Source organism: Belonocnema kinseyi, chromosome 5 (assembly GCF_010883055.1).
Source record: "Belonocnema kinseyi isolate 2016_QV_RU_SX_M_011 chromosome 5, B_treatae_v1, whole genome shotgun sequence".
Lineage (NCBI taxonomy): Eukaryota > Metazoa > Arthropoda > Insecta > Hymenoptera > Cynipidae > Belonocnema > Belonocnema kinseyi.
In genome coordinates this window covers 73,898,368-73,912,864 of record NC_046661.1, presented here as the reverse complement: position 1 = coordinate 73,912,864, position 14,497 = coordinate 73,898,368, and the positions used below count along the sequence as shown (strand labels likewise).

At 25.6% G+C, this 14,497-nt stretch overlaps 1 protein-coding gene across 1 annotated transcript; it reads left to right on the top strand.

Annotated features, from left to right (window-relative positions):
* The first annotated feature begins 3,754 nt into the window (after window positions 1–3,754).
* Window positions 3,755–12,225, top strand: LOC117172642 (transmembrane protein 179). The gene is made up of 2 exons (XM_033360752.1): window positions 3,755–4,084; window positions 11,656–12,225. Exons 1-2 carry the CDS (start codon window positions 3,975–3,977, stop codon window positions 12,203–12,205), a joined length of 660 nt encoding a protein of 219 aa, XP_033216643.1. The 5' UTR covers window positions 3,755–3,974; the 3' UTR covers window positions 12,206–12,225.
* The last annotated feature ends 2,272 nt before the right edge of the window (window positions 12,226–14,497 follow it).

Sequence of the window (14,497 nt, the reverse complement as noted above, 5' to 3'; positions counted from 1 at the left end):
AAAATTAAAATTCGAAAATTTTTTCTAAAGCCTCCAGGGGACTTCGTTTTCGCACGAAAAAATTTTATGTGCCCTTATTGCATCCGGACCCACAATTATTAAATGATCATTTAATATTCTTCTCAGTAATTTATTTGTATTTTATCTATATTTATTTTTTTGCAGTTGCTTGTTCCTGATTGTTAACTTTTTATATGTAAATTTCGTGGTTCCTGTCAAAATTAAACGTTTCGGAGAGTAGTAGAAATTTTAGTATAAATTGCATCTTTCTTAAATAGAAATGCAACTATTTGGTTGAAAATTCAACAATTTTGTTAAAAAATCATACACTTTGGTTGAAAATTCATATTTTTGGTTTGAAAATTCGTTTTTTGGACTGCAAATTTAAGTATCACCGTAAAAAAATTACTTTTTGTTTAAAATTCATATTTTGGTGATGGAAAGTCAACTAAAATCTTTTTTTGATGAAAATTTAACTATTTCTTTTTCATAATTTGTCTCCTCAATTTAAAAGTTAATCCATTTTAATAGCATACTTGCTTAAGCATTTAAATATTTTGTTCAAAAATTTTGGTTGAACCACTTTGTTAAGAAATATTTTTTTGTTAAAGATTCAAATTATTATTTGAAAATTAATTTCATTGGTTGAAAGATTAAGTGGTTTGTTCAAAATTTATTTGTTTTTTAATTGAAAATTTTACCGTGTGGGTTAAAAATTAATTTTTATTGCTAAAAATCCATATTTTTAGTTCGAAAATTCAATTTTTGTATAGAAAATTCGTCTTTTGGCTTGAAGATTCAACAGTATAGATGAACTCTTTTTTCATGACTGAAAAATCTTTATTTGCTAAAAATTCGTCTTTTTGGTTTTAAAAATCAATTTAAAAAAATTTCATAATTTTTTTTCAAATATTAACTATTATACTTTTTTGTTAAAAATTCAAGCATTATGTTAAAAAGTCATCGTTTATGGTAGATTAGTCATTTTTTTATAGTAAATAAATAAATGGGGAAAATGGAAAACTGTTCAAGTAAAAATTAGCAAATTTTCAAAATGACGTTTTGGGCCACCCTTAGCAAAAATATTTCGTTGACCAACGACCAAGCGGCATGACGCGAGAGAAATACAAGTTTGAAAAGGCATACATTTTTCTTTTTTGAATAAAAATTCGAAAAAAGCCTTTTTAGTGGATGACCCTATAGAGGAGTTTTTAATTAAATATTCAATTTTTTTCTTGTTAATAACTCAACTAGTTGGTTGAAAGATGACATACTTCGTAAAAATCTTATTTTATTTTTTAAGTTTTATTTTCTGTGGTTGAAAATTTTACTATTTCGTTGCCGATTTATATATTTATTTTCGAAAAATTAATTATTTTAACTGAAAAATTGAACATTTCAGTTTCGGTTCATAACGAATCTTTTTTATTTTGAAAATGAACTAATTTGATCAAAATTATTTCTTGCTGGTTGAATTCAACGGGGTTTGATATAAATTTTTTTTTATTTAAAATATCAATAACAAATACATTTTTCATTAAGAATTAATTGTAATTTTTTGGTCAGAAAATGTTTTTTTTTTAAATTTTAAAATTAATCTTTTGCTCGAAAATTATTCTGCTCGTTTGAAAATTCATATTTTTGGTTAATAATTAATTTGTTTTGGTGTAAAATTTAACTTTTTGTTGAAACTCCTCTTTTTATTGAAAATTATTTTCCTAACCGAAAATTAAACGATGCCATTTTAGTAAAAATGTAACTTTTTTAGTAGAAAATTCATGCAATTTGCTAAAAATTTACCTTATTTGACAATATATTATTCGACTCGTTTGAAAATGGTTAAAAACTCATTTCAATATTAAAATATAATGAATTTGTTGAAAATTCATTTTTTTCTGTTGTTGTGGGAAATGCACATTTTTTAGATGAAACTTTAACTATTTAGTTGGAAATTTATGTATATTGTGAAAAAATCCTATTAGAAAATTAATCTTCTTGTTTGAACATTCATCTGTTTGGTTGAAAATTAAACTATTTTATTTTTGGTTGAAAATTTATCTTTATTAGTTGAAAATTCAAATTTCTGAAATTCAGAACTACGCAAAAAAAAACACAGACCAATAATAACAATATCAAATTTTAACATTTTCATCAGAGATGATATTGGATTTGTGTAAAATTTGCCTATCCCCGCTCAGTTTTGGTCAAATGTCCACGTTTTGAGACCGTTGGTACCCGAAAAACAGGTTTTTACGAATGTGTCTGCCTGTATGTTTCTCTGTATGTGTGTCTGTCTTTTAGCATTTTCTAAATTTCTGAGACCACTTTCTTCAAGATTTAAAAATGCTGTGTACGGCTGTTTGTAGTACACAACAATTCAAACAATTGATTCTCACACATTTTTTTGATAAAAATAAAATTAACAGACTTATAGCGTTTTTAAAATCTAAAAAAAAACGCAAATGAAAATTTTAAGTCAAACAACGCACGAAATGAAAAAAGTCAAGAAAACAAAAATATTGGTTTTTGAAATCCCTACAAGTTTATCATACCAAAATTTGGATTTTTTGTAAAAAATCGAAAATGCCAATTTTTATCGTAAAAAAAATACTGAGAAATAAAAAATTGCACTTTACCGTCAAGCTATTCAAGATACCAAAAAATATAATACTAAAAATTATACGGCTAAAACAGATCTGAAAATTGATTATGGATTACTTTTTGATAGGACACGTAGTTTTTGCTTTATTCGCAAAAAAATATCTTTAAAATTGGAAAAATGCAATTTTTGGACAAACGACACAAGCCACGGAAAAAAGTTATTCACCCAAATGAGAGCTACAAATTTGTTATCAATCATTTCTTGATAGGATGTGTAGTTTCCGTTTCATTTAAAAAAACAACATTCAAAATAAAAAATTTAATTCCTCGACAAACGACACAAAGTACGAAAAAAATAATTAGACAAAAGTTGTTCAACCCAAAAAGAGTTATACATTTTTTGTTTATTATGTTTTGATGAAGCGTGTGGTTTCTGTTTTAATACAAACAAATAACATTAGAAATTAACAAAAAATTAATTTTTTTTGAAAAATGACATAAGGTACGATAAAAAATCAATAGTCAAAAGTTGTGCAGCCAAAAAAGAACGACAAATTTTTTAATAATAATTTTTAGATAGGATGAGTAGATTTTCTTTTATTTGTAAAACATAAGTTTAAAAATAAAAAAATAAATTTTGGAAAAAACGTCATGGAAGACGAAAAAAAAGAGAATATAATGTCGAAAACTTCACTTGTTGGTTGAAATCGAGTGCGAAGCACGAAACACATAATGAGCATATATTCGTTAAAACCGAAGGAGCTTGAACAAAAGAGAATTCACAATCACCAAATCACAGTTGTCGATGCTTTGAACTTTAATTAAAAAAAATATGTGCACAAATGTGATAGAAATACCAAAGCGTGTAAGGCGAATGAAATACGTTATCGATCGCGAAGCGCAAGATCCAACAGCCGCGCGTTGAGAATGTGCCCGCAAAGTGGTCAGTTTTTTCTTTCCAATCTGAGTGAATTACAGTTTTACTTTGTTTTATGAATTACCTGTAAACTTGTATTATTAATTTTTATAAAAAAAACAACTTTTTCAATAATCCAATTTGAATTTTCGCGGAACTTTGACTAAAGCAGCTAGCGCTACCTATGGTAAACTCCTCAGTCCTCAAAGGGTAATCGTGTTACCGTGGGCAATCGTGTTTCGCATCTTGTCACTTGAGCCTTCGCTTGTGATCTTGTGTGACATTTGGCTTTGTAATTTAAATGGCGACAAGTGACAAGTGTGGAATATTAAAAGTGACAGGAAGAAAGTGATTATTGAATATCTTGAATATTAATCAAGAACTGCGCAGCTTTTTCGGATAGGTGTTCAGTGTTTTTATGTGGTTAACATAATCCCAAAAGTTGAAGGAGAGAAGAATGGCACTCACGAATATTTTGTTATTGAGCCAAATTGCGGGATATGTTGTGGCTCTTATATTGTCTTTGTGCATTATTGTGCCCATGAGTTTGCACCAGAATGAGTTTCGGTGAGTTTTATCAAGTTTTTGAGGTTAAATTTACCCCGCTTTTAACTTTAAGTCTTTGTTCACGAACCTTAATTAGGTTTGGTTTTCCTGCTGTTGCTGTATTGTTTTAGCATCTCCTTGAATTTGTAGTGACAAAATATTGCCTACGATTATTGTTTTTTTGATGAACTTTTCCCTTCGATGCTTTTTTTTATAGTAACATCGCAATTCAGGAACTAAAATTTTACTAAATGTTGCGTAGTTCGACACACTTGTAGTCTGTATTTAAAAATGTATAGTCGGAAATCGGAAATTGTACAGTGGAAAATTAAGTTTTTTTTTTAAACAAAATTTCTAGTTTTCTAACCTAATATGTTAAAAGTATTAAAAATGAACTGCAATGTTTATTTAAACTGTAACTAAATATTTTTTCTCGCTTCTCCACTTAAATTCGAACTGAATTAATAAAACTAAATTTCATTATTTTGATAGAAAATGTAACTGTTCGGTTTAAAATTAATTGTTTTGTTGAAAATTCCACTATTTCTCTAAAAAGTCATCTTTTTTGTGGAAAATTCGTCATTTTGGGTTCAAAATTACACTATTTTGATAAATTATTCAACTGATTGACTTAAATTCCACTCTATTGTTGAAAATCCGTCTTTTTGGTTTGAAAATTAATCTTTTTTGTTTAAAATTTGATCAATTGTTTTAAAATTGATTTATTTTCTTGAAAATTCCACGATTTCTCAAAAAGGTCATCCTTTTTGTTGAAAATTCGTCATTTTTGGTTTAAAATTGGACTATTTTGGTAGAATATTCAATTGACTGATTCAAAACTAACTTTTTTGTTGAAAATTCAGTAGAAAATTAATCTTTTTGCTGGAAAATTTAACACTTTTGTTAATTTTTTTTCTTTTCTTGGCTGAAAAATCTTTCTTGGGTACAAATGTCACTCTTTTGTTGAAAATCCGTCTTTTTGGTTTGAAAATTCTACTTTTTCGGTTGAAAACTTAATCACTTTCTTCAAAATTGATTTATTTTGTTGAAAATTCCACTATTTTTCTAAAAAGTCATCCTTTTTGTTGAAAATTCGTGTTTTTATGTTAAAAATTTATTTATATTAGTACAAAATTTAACTTTTTGGTTGCAAATTAACTTAAAAGTCTATTATTATATTTTTGGTTACAAATTCTTTTTTTTTTGTCAAAAATTTAAACCAAATATTTAATTTTGTTCAATTCCACGTTTTCTCTAAAAAGACATCCTTTTTGTTGAAAATTCGTCATTTTTGGTTCAAAATTGGACTATTTTGGTAGAATATTCAACTGATTGATTCAAAACTAACTTTTTTTGTAGAAAATTCAGTAGAAAATTAATCTTTTTGCTGGAAAATTTAACAATTTAGTTAATTTTTTTTCTTTTCTTGGCTGAAAAATCTTTCTTGGGTACAAATGTCACTCTTTTGTTGAACATCCGTCTTTTTGGTTTGAAAATTCATCTGTTTTGGTTGAAAATTTAATCACTTTCTTCAAAATTTATTTATTTTGTTGAAAATTCCACTTATTCTGAAAAAAGTCATCCTTTTTGTTGAAAATTCGTGTTTTTGTGTTAAAAATTGGTTTATATTGGTACAAAGTTCAACTTTTCGGTTGAAAATTAACTTAAAAGTCTATTATTATATTTTTGGTTAGAAATTCTTTTTTCTTGTCAAAAATTTAAATCAAATTTTTAATTTTGTTTAATTCCACTTTTTCTTGACATCCTTTTTGTTGAAAATTCATCATTTTGGGTTCAAAATTGGACTATTTTGGTAAGTTATTCAACTGATTGATTCAAATTTCACTCTTTTGTTGAAAATCCGTCTTTTTGGTTTGAAAATTCATCTTTTTTTGTTGAAAATTTAATCACTTTCTTCAAAATTGGTTTTTTTTGTTGTTGAAAATTCCACTTATTTTGTAAAAAGTTATCCTTTTTGTTAAAAATTGATTTATATTGGTACAAAATTCAACTTTTTGGTTGAAAATTACCTTAAAAGTCTATTATTATATTTTTGGTTAGAAATTCTTTTTTTTGTCAAAAATTTAAACCAAATGTTTAATTTTGTTCAATTCCACGTTTTCTCTAAAAAGACATCCTTTTTGTTGAAAATTTGTCATTTTTGGTTCAAAATTGGACAATTTTGGTAGAATATTCAACTGATTGATTCAAAACTAACTTTTTTGTAGAAAATTCAGTAGAAAATTAATCTTTTTGCTGGAAAATTTAACACTTTTGTTAATTTTTTTTCTTTTCTTGGCTGAAAAATCTTTCTTGGGTACAAATGTCACTCTTTTGTTGAAAATCCGTCTTTTTGGTTTGAAAATTCTACTTTTTCGGTTGAAAACTTAATCACTTTCTTCAAAATTGATTTATTTTGTTGAAAATTCCACTTATTCTGTAAAAAATCATCCTTTTTGTTAAAAATTCGTGTTGATTTATATTGGTGCAAAATTCAACTTTTGGGTTGAAAATTAACTTTTTTGATAACAATTCAGTAGAAAATTCGTCTTTATGGCATGAGAATTGAACCATTCGATTGTCTTTTTTTTTCTTTCTTGACTAAAAAGTCATACTTTTGTTGGTAATTCGTCTTTTTGGGTTCAAAATTTAACTTTTTATGTACAAAATTCAAATATTTAGTCACAAATTATCTAAAAAGTTTACTATTATATTTTTTATTTACTATACATTGTTTTTGGTTAAAATTTTTTTTAATTGTTTGAAAATCTATTTATTTGGTTAACAACTCCACAATTTCTGTGAAAAGTTATCCTTTTGGTTAAAAATTCGTCTGTTTGAGTTAAAAATTTAACTTTTTTGGTAGAAAATGGGACAATTGGGTTGAAAATAAACTTTTTTTTTTAAATTGAAAATTTATATTTTCGGTTTGAAAATTGAGTAGAAAATTAGTCTTTATGACATTTTTTCATTCTTCAGTAAAAAGTAATATTGTTTTTTGAAAGTTCGTCTTTTTGGATTCAACATTTATCAGTTTGGGTATAGAATTCAAATATTTGGTTGGAAATTAACTTAAAAGTACTATTATATTCTTGGTTGAGAATTCATTTTGTTTGGTTAAAAATTTGATCACTAGTTTGAAAATGTATTTATATTGTAAAAATTGTACGGGTTCTCTAAGTAGTCATCCCTTTTTATTGCAAATTCGTCTTTCTGGGTTAAAAATTCTACAATCTTGGTAAAAAATTCAACGATTTGATTTAAAATTAACTTTTTTGTTAAAAATTTAGTAGAAAATTCGTGCCTTGCTTGCGAATTCAACAATTTAGTTGACATTTTTTTCTTTATTAACTAAAAAGTCATTTTTTGTTGTTAAAAATTTGTCTTTTTAGGGTTCTTTTTTGGGCTTCGTCTTTCTGTTTCTACCAAAAAGGCTAATTTTCAATCAAATAGTTGAATTTTTAGTCTTTTAGTTTTTAAATTGACATTTTAAAAAATGTTTAATTCAGAAAAGAAAATTATCTAGGAAACAGTTTTTTTTGGCTTGAAAATTCAACAAATTTGTTGAATTTTTGATTTCCTTTCTTGACTAAAAAGTCACTTTTTTTTATTTCTCTTTTTGGATTCAAAATTAAACTATTTTGGTATAAAATTAAAGTACTGTGTCTAATTTAAAAGACACTATTATATTTTTAGTTGAGAATTCATCTTTCTTGGTTACAAATTTTATTACTAGCTTAAAAATTGAATTATTTAGTTCCAAATTTATATTTTTTGGGTCGAAATCCCCTTTTAACTTAAAAATTCAACAATATTCGCAGGGCGTCTATTCTACCTGAAAACCCTGGAATTGTCAAGGAATTTTCAAATGCCTGGAAAAACCTAGAAATATCAGGGATTTTTTTTAAGTGAAGGATTTTTTTCGAAAGTGTGCTTAATTTTTTATAATTACAATCTAAATTTGAATAAACATGATTCTTTATTTATAAAAGTAGCTTTATAAAACTGTATTTAACCATTTTGTTGAAAATTCTTTTATTTTGGGTTTGAAATTAATTTGTTTAATTGAAAATTTAACTATTCTATATTTGTTTGTAAATTGATAGTTTTCGGTTGAAAACTCAAGTTTCCTGTTCAAAATTCATCTATTTTGTTGAATATTCGTTTACTGATGGTATAAAATTAATCTTGTTTGAGCAAGCATCATTTTGCTTAAAAAATCAACAGTTTGTTTGCAATTTTTCTCTCTCTTGATCGAAAAAATCTTTCTTGATTGAAAATTCAACTCATGTTAAAAAGTCTTATTTCTTGGCACTACTACTACATTTTTCGTTGGGAATCCGTCTGCTTTGGAATTGGAATTTGAGTACTTGGTTGAAAGTTCAACTCTCTTATTAAAAATGTGAAGATTCATCAATTGAATTAAAAATTCATCTTTCTGGTTGAGAATTCCCTTTTTCATTCACTGACAATTAATTTTTGTTGCTGAAAATTTAACTATTCCAGTTGAAACCTTAACTTTTTTGTTGAAAATTTGTTTGTGTTTTTTTGGTTAAATTTTTTTAAACTGAAAATGTATCTATTCCAATTAAATATTTCATAATTTAATTCAATATCAAGTTTTTAACTATAAATTTAACTATTCAATTTTTGGTTAAAAAATTATCTATTTTAGTTGAAATTGCGTATTTTTTACAGAAATTAATCTTCTTGTTTGAAAATTCAACAATTCTAGATAAAGATTAATCATTTCAGTTGTAATTTCATCTTTTTTATTTAAAATTGAACTATTCCAGTTAAATCATCCTTATTTAAAAATTCATTTTTGTTGTTTAAAATTAAACTATTCTAGTTGAAGATTCATGATTTTATTTGAAAATTCATCAGCCTGGGTAAAAATTGGTTTTTTAGTTGAAATTCATATATTTGGTTGAAAATTTGTCTTTTTTCAGTTGAACATTCAACTATTTTGTTGAAAATTCATGTATTTTGTTTCACCTAAAATTACGTTTTTTTGTTGCTTGAAAGTTAAACTATTTTGTCAAAAATCCATCTTTTTGTTTAAAAATAATCTGTTCCAGATTGATCAATTCCATTTTTGGTTGGAAACTGATAATTTTTAGTTCAATATTCAACTAGTTGTTTAAAAATGGACCTTTTTTAGCTAAATATTCAACTGTTTAATAAAAAATTGTCTTTTTAGTTCAAATTCAAATGAGTCTGAAGTTCCAAAATTTACAAAAAACGAAAAATAAAATATTTGAAAAGTCAAAATCTTTTCATTGTTTATGACAGTATTATGTGTCAAAATTCCCATCTTAAAGTTTCAGCCCTCTAGCGCATAGGAACCCACCCCAAATCAACCCCTAAATATAATAAAATTCGTTAAAAATACAGAATTTTAAAAAGCCAAAATGTTTTTAATGATTATCGCTGCATTTAGTGCCGAAAGTGCCACAAAAAAGTTTCATCCCTCTAGTGAATGTGGAACACGCCCCAAATCAACCTCTCCATGTGTGTTCCACATGCACTAGAGGTGTGTTTCACATGCACTGGAGGGATGAAACTTTTTGGTGGCACTTTCGGCACTAAATGCAACGATAATCATCAAAAACATTTTGACTTTTTAAAATTCTGTATTTTTAAGGAATTTTATTATATTTAGGGGTTGATTTGGGGTGGGTTCCACATGCGCTAGAGGGCTGAAACTTTGAGATGGGACTTTTGGCACATAATACTGTCATAAACAATGAAAACATTTTGACTTTTCAAATATTTCATTTTTCGTTTTTTTCGTTTTTTGTTAACGTTGGGAACTTCAGACTCATAAATTCAACTACATATTTGGTTGAAAATTTTTTTTTAGTTAAAAAATCAACTAATCTATTGAAAATTCATGTAATTTAAAAAAATTGTTTTCTTTTTTGTAGAAAGTTCTTATAGTTCGAAAATTATTTTTTTTTTAGAAAATTCAAGTATTACAATTAAATATTCATCGTTTCACCTAAAAATTAATTTTTTTGTTTGTTGAAAGTTTAAATCTTTTGCCAAAAATCCATCTTTTTGTTTTAAAATTTATCTGCTCTAGATTTAGCAATTCCATTTTTGATTGTAAACTGATATTTTTCAGTTCAGTATTGAACTAGTTGGTTGAAAATTGATCTTTTTTAGCTAAATATTCAACTGCTTAAGTAAAAATGTATCTTTTTAGTTCAAATTTAACTACATATTTAGATTAAAATTGTTTTTTTTTTTTAGTTACACATTCAACAAGTTTGTTGAAAATTCATGTATTTCTTTGAAAAATCGTTTTTTTTTTAGAAAATTAATCTCATAGTTCGAAAATACTTTTTTCTGTTAAAAATTTAAGTATTCCAATTGAATATTTATTGTTTTAGCTAAAAATTATTTTGTTGTTGTTGAAAGTTAAACTTTTTTGTCAAAAATCCATCTTCTTGTTTTAAAATTAATCTGTTCCAGATTTAATTATTCCATTTTTTGTTGAAAACTGATATTTTTCAGTTAAATCTTCAACTAGTTGTTTGGAAATCGGTCTTTTTTTAGTTGAAAATTCATATATTTGGTTGAAAACCCATTTTTTTTGTAGAAAATCAATCTTACTGTTCGAAAATATTTTTTTTGTTTGTTAAAAATTTAAGTATTTCAAATAAATATTCATGGTTTCACCTAAAACTTATTTTTTGTTGTTGAAAGGTTAACTCTTTTGTCAAAAATCCATCTTTTTGTTTTAAAATTAATCTGTTCTAGATTTAATTATTCCACTTTTTGTTGAAAACTGTTATTTTTCAGTTCAATATTCAACTAGTTGGTTGAAAATTGATCTTCTTTGCTAAATATTAAACTATTTAAGTAAAAATTTATCTTTTTAGTTCAAATTTAACTACATCTTTTGTTGAAAAATTGTGTTTTTTGTTGAAAAAATCTTTTTTTTTTTGTAGAAAATTAATCTTACTGTTCGAAGATGATTTTTTTAATTGAAAATTTAAGTATTCCAATTAAATATTTATCATTTCAGCTACAAATTATTATTATTATTTTTAAGTTAAACTCTTTCGTCAAAAATTTATATTTTTGTTTTAAAATTAATCTGTGCCAGATTTAATTGTTCAATTTTTTTTGAAAACTGATATTTTTCAGTTCAAAATTCAACTATTTGGTTGAAAATTGATCTTTTTTAGCGAAATATTTAACTGTTTGAGATTTCATATATTTTGTTAAAAATATCGTTTTTTTTATGGAAAATTAATCGTTTGGGTTAAAAGTGCAACAATTTGGTTAAAATATCATTTATATTTTTAATAATTCCATTCATTTACTTGAAAAATTAGAAACTTGAAGCCGTTTAAATTGAATTCCATACAGCACTATGAAAAATTATACCTTGAAAAATTCGAGATATCCGCTAAAAAACCTGGAATTGTCAGGGAATTTTTTCCCCAGATTTGAGGAAACGCCCTGCTTCAGTACCCCTCGCCCCCTTTTACGTAAATTCATTGAAGGAAGTCCCCAATTCTCAGATAAACAGGGATTAATTTGCAACTGAAATGCAATAATTTGCAAAACTTTTTCAGAGGTCACTGCTTATTATTTTCAACCGGAGTATGGCAAGAATCCGATGGCCAATTCGTTGCCCAATGGGCTTCGCAAATTTATTGCAACTACACCGTCTTCGTCGGCCTCGTACTCTTCCTGGCCTCAGCAATTCAAATTTATCGGCTCTCGATGTATATGAAAAGGGGGGAGGACAGTTCCTTCCTCTCAGCTTTTGTTGACGTCGTCTCGTCAATTTTTCTCACAGCGATTGCTCTCATCGCAGCAGTTTTAATTACCCTCGGGTTTATGACCTGGTGCCAGTGCATGACGAAGAGATTTCCCTCCTGTGAACTGGCAGCTGGAAACGATATTGACAGAGCCGACGGCATTGATACTTCCGGGTTTCATATAGAATTGGGAGCAGCACAATTTGGAGCTTGGAGCAGTCTCTCAATCTGGGTTGGACTCTCGGTCTTTGCAGTTTTGAAACTTCTCCGCTATCATCAACTGGAGAACATGAAAGTCTCCATGTTCAGGGAAAGACAGAAGTTAATTGAAGCGGCCGGAACTAGCAACGAGACGAGTTAATTCTCTTGCAATTTTCTCAAACCAGGGTAAGTTTTTTTTCCGAATTATTTTATTGTGACAGGATATTCAGCGATCTTGAAAACCTGGAATTGTTCTTGAATTTTTCACGGGAACCTTGGAATTTGAATTATTTTTCTTATTCGCGTTTAGAACAGTAATTTTATTCAAATTGAAAAATTTTATTGATTGCAAAGTTTGTTTAGTTATCAAGATATAATTGATCTTTTGTTTATTATTACCTTAGCTTTATTTTTTTAATCAAATAATAGCAGGGTGGCCGCTGGACCGGGAAACCGGGAATTTTACGAATTTTCAGAAGAAAAATCTGCCAAGTTCGACTTTAACAGTTTTTAAAATAATTAAAGAGCAGTTTTGAGGATTTAAACAATTAAAAATTAAAAGCATTTGAAGTTGAAAATTTTAAATAAAAAACAGTTTTATTTTATCAACTGTAAACATAAATAAATAAATTATTTTTAAAATGGATCTGTACTCTAAGTATAGAAATCTGAACAATAATTGATTTAACCAAACAATTATAGATCAGTTCAAAATTTTAGAATTTCCAGATTGTAACTGTTTCAATTCGAAAGTCTTGATAAGAATTGAAATTAATATATCATTTATTCAGATAATTTTATTTTTAAATGAAAATTTTCATGATTTATCAATAATATATTTTTAATTTAGAGTTTCAGGTATTCCTTTATATTATTTTTTATATTAAATTTATTAATAAATTATTTATTTTAATTTTTTCAGCCATTAAAAAATTTAAACATGCGTTTTACTATTTTCAACTTAAAAATAAATCCATAATCATATAGTCATAATTAAAGGTTTTTATTAAATTAAAAATATTGTGAGTCTAAATTATTTAATTTTTATCGCATTTAATTTGAAATTTCTTAATATAGAAAAAAAATTAATATTTAATATTTAGAAATTTTTCACTGTTTATTTCAGACGAGTAAATTGAAACCAAATATTTAAAAGAAAACAATTTGAAACTGAATTGTTTTATATAGAAAGCTTTGAATCTTTAGATTTTCGAAGAACTTTTAATCTTCTAACGTTACAATTTTAATTGTTCTATTTAAAAAGTGCTTAATTTATAAGTGAAATTGTTCAATTTTGACGAATAAATAACAATTAAACACTTATTTTTTGTAGAAAAAATTTGAGTAATTTTAAGAAATATGTAGAAGTTTTGAAAAGATTCAAAATAAATTAAAAACTTGAAATTATTTCAAGTAATTCAAACGAAGTATGTTAAGATTTTTTCAGAACTTCTAAATATATTTTAAAATTAATCGAAATTTTCCTATAAATTTTGAAAATCCAACTAATTAAATAAAATCCTTAAAATCTTCCATGTTCTTCTTTGATCATTATTTGAATCTCTTAAAAAATTCTTAAACTTTCTGTTACAATGATTTTTCAAAGTGAAAAATCATTTTCAATTTTCCTAAGAATCTTAAGAAAATTTTTATTCTTTAGTAGTCTTTCACAATTCTTAAACAAATTATAAATTTTTTGTTTGAAATCTGCAAAAATCTAAATTTTATTTTAAATTCGGCTGTAAGTATTTTAAATTATTTCAAGTTCTAACTTTAATTCGAATCTTTTTAAAACTTCTTAATATTACTCTAATATTTTTACAAATAATAAGTATTCTATTGTTATTTATAAATTCAAATTTATTTTTTTTTAATTTGTAGGATTTGCTAAAAGTTATAGAAAAAATTCAATTCATTTTGAAATATATTTAAAAATTTCGAAAAAAATCAAAAATTATTTTGAATTTGGAAAAATTTAAAACCACTTCCAGATTTCTCAAGATTTTGAAATAAAATTTCAAAGCTTTTGAAGGATGCCTAGACTATTTAAAATAAAAAAGAATTAAGTTCTAATTTAAGAACTGTTACGTTAAAAAAATTATTTTTCAATTTTTAATGTGCCTAGCTTAAAATTACTTAAAATATTATAATTTTGAAAATTTGTATGTTCATTGTATATTTGAATACACAATTTTTGATTTTTAAAATTTCATTGGCCGTGAAAAATGTTTGCGAACCGGGAAATGACCGGGAATTTTTTTCTTCGATTAAAACGGCCACCCTGAACCGGTTTGAATAATATTTTTGTACAATATTATAAAGAGAAAAGTGAAACCGATTTTAACTAATTTTTACCTCTTAACTAAAAGTTATTTGTAGATGGCATTTTATTGTTTATTAAAGTTGTTTGGCATCCTACAAACAATTTCAGACTAAATTTACAATAATTTGT

Coding starts and splice junctions, on each gene's coding strand:
- LOC117172642 (XM_033360752.1), top strand. CDS start 3,975: ATGGCACTCACGAATATTTTGTTATTGAGCCAAATTGCGGGATATGTT. Junction 4,085..11,655: donor TTGCACCAGAATGAGTTTCG/GTGAGTTTTATC, acceptor AAACTTTTTCAG/AGGTCACTGCTTATTATTTT.